Genomic DNA, 1,171 nt, shown 5'->3' with positions numbered 1-1,171 from the left:
AAGTGAAATGCTCAGATAAAATCTAGGTGTTATTAGAAATAAAGAGATGTGATTAAACCAAATATTCATAAAATTCTTTCATTCAATAAAGAAAAGGTACAATAAACTATGATCTTCTTTGTGTACATTTTTTTAATTAACCTGTTTCCAATGGACATGAAGATTCATAGGGGCTGAAACCTTAATATTTTGTTCACTGCTTTAAATGCAGACCCTACACAGCTTTGGGCAATTAAGAGTGCTGAATAAATATCACTCATTTTGATGAAATGAATCAGTAAATAAAGCTTATCTATTTATAATTTTTTCTGTCTTCGAAAAATACACAATGTACTGTAAATGAGATAAAAGAAGAGTGAGATGGGGTAGAGCTTTGAGCTGAAAACTCTGAATGGCTTTCATTGAAGTATGAAGTTGATAAGGAAGCCTAAGATGCCATAGAAGTTTTTGACTTTGGTTATATAATAAAACTTCTATTAGTAATTTTTCTAACATATAGTCACTTTGTTTTCTTCAAAGAGAGATAAGCCTGCTTAATTAAGGAGTACATCTCATTGACAACCACAGTACTTTTTTCCCTCTCACAGGCCTTGAGCACCATGAGGGTCCTCATCCTTGCCTGCCTGGCGGCCCTTGCCCTTGCAACGGAGGTAAGAACATCTCTAGATAATTAACATGAAGTGAAATGTCTTCCCATGTGTAGAGAACAATATCATCAATTCATTAGATGTGCAATAAAGCAGACACAGCAGAATTTTTAAATTCTTTAAAGAAATCATGAAGAGTCACTCACTATTTCAACAGTGTCCTGTAGGGCCACAAATCTGGGTAATATGCTACCAGTCCCTAAAGTAAAAACAAACCAGCAGATAAGTAACAGACAAAACAAAAGAAACAAACATTAAAGACAGTAATACTGCACAAGTACAACTGAATACCATAGATATCCAACCTAGATAAATATACCATATCTAGTGATGAAACTCATGCACCTCTTATCCTGGGGCATTGGGCCAAATCCCACCTGTGTCTGTCCAAAGACATCCAGAGGGTAAGTATCAGGCAATAATCATAAACATATGTGTAATCTTAATAAAAAGTGCTTGATACATATTAAAATAACTCCCTCTCTGTTACCCAACAAATATGTCCTTCCTTCAGGTAGAATAAA

General features: G+C 34.5%; 1 protein-coding gene across 1 annotated transcript in view; it reads left to right on the top strand.

Moving 5' to 3' along the window:
- Nucleotides 1-599: 599 nt before the first annotated feature.
- Nucleotides 600-1,171, top strand: part of LOC123831050 (beta-casein-like) — a 7,160-nt gene continuing 6,588 nt past the window's right edge. The window contains exon 1 of the mRNA XM_045857698.1: nt 600-650. Coding sequence (XP_045713654.1) covers nt 600-650 — 51 coding nt within the window. The remainder of the gene's footprint in view (nt 651-1,171) is intronic.

Source organism: Phyllostomus hastatus, unplaced genomic scaffold, assembly GCF_019186645.2.
Source record: "Phyllostomus hastatus isolate PE091 unplaced genomic scaffold, TTU_PhHast_1.1 phas_scaffold_1674, whole genome shotgun sequence".
Taxonomy (NCBI): domain Eukaryota; kingdom Metazoa; phylum Chordata; class Mammalia; order Chiroptera; family Phyllostomidae; genus Phyllostomus; species Phyllostomus hastatus.
The sequence above is the reverse complement of the archived record's forward strand: the minus strand, read 5'-3'. Positions and strand labels throughout refer to the sequence as shown.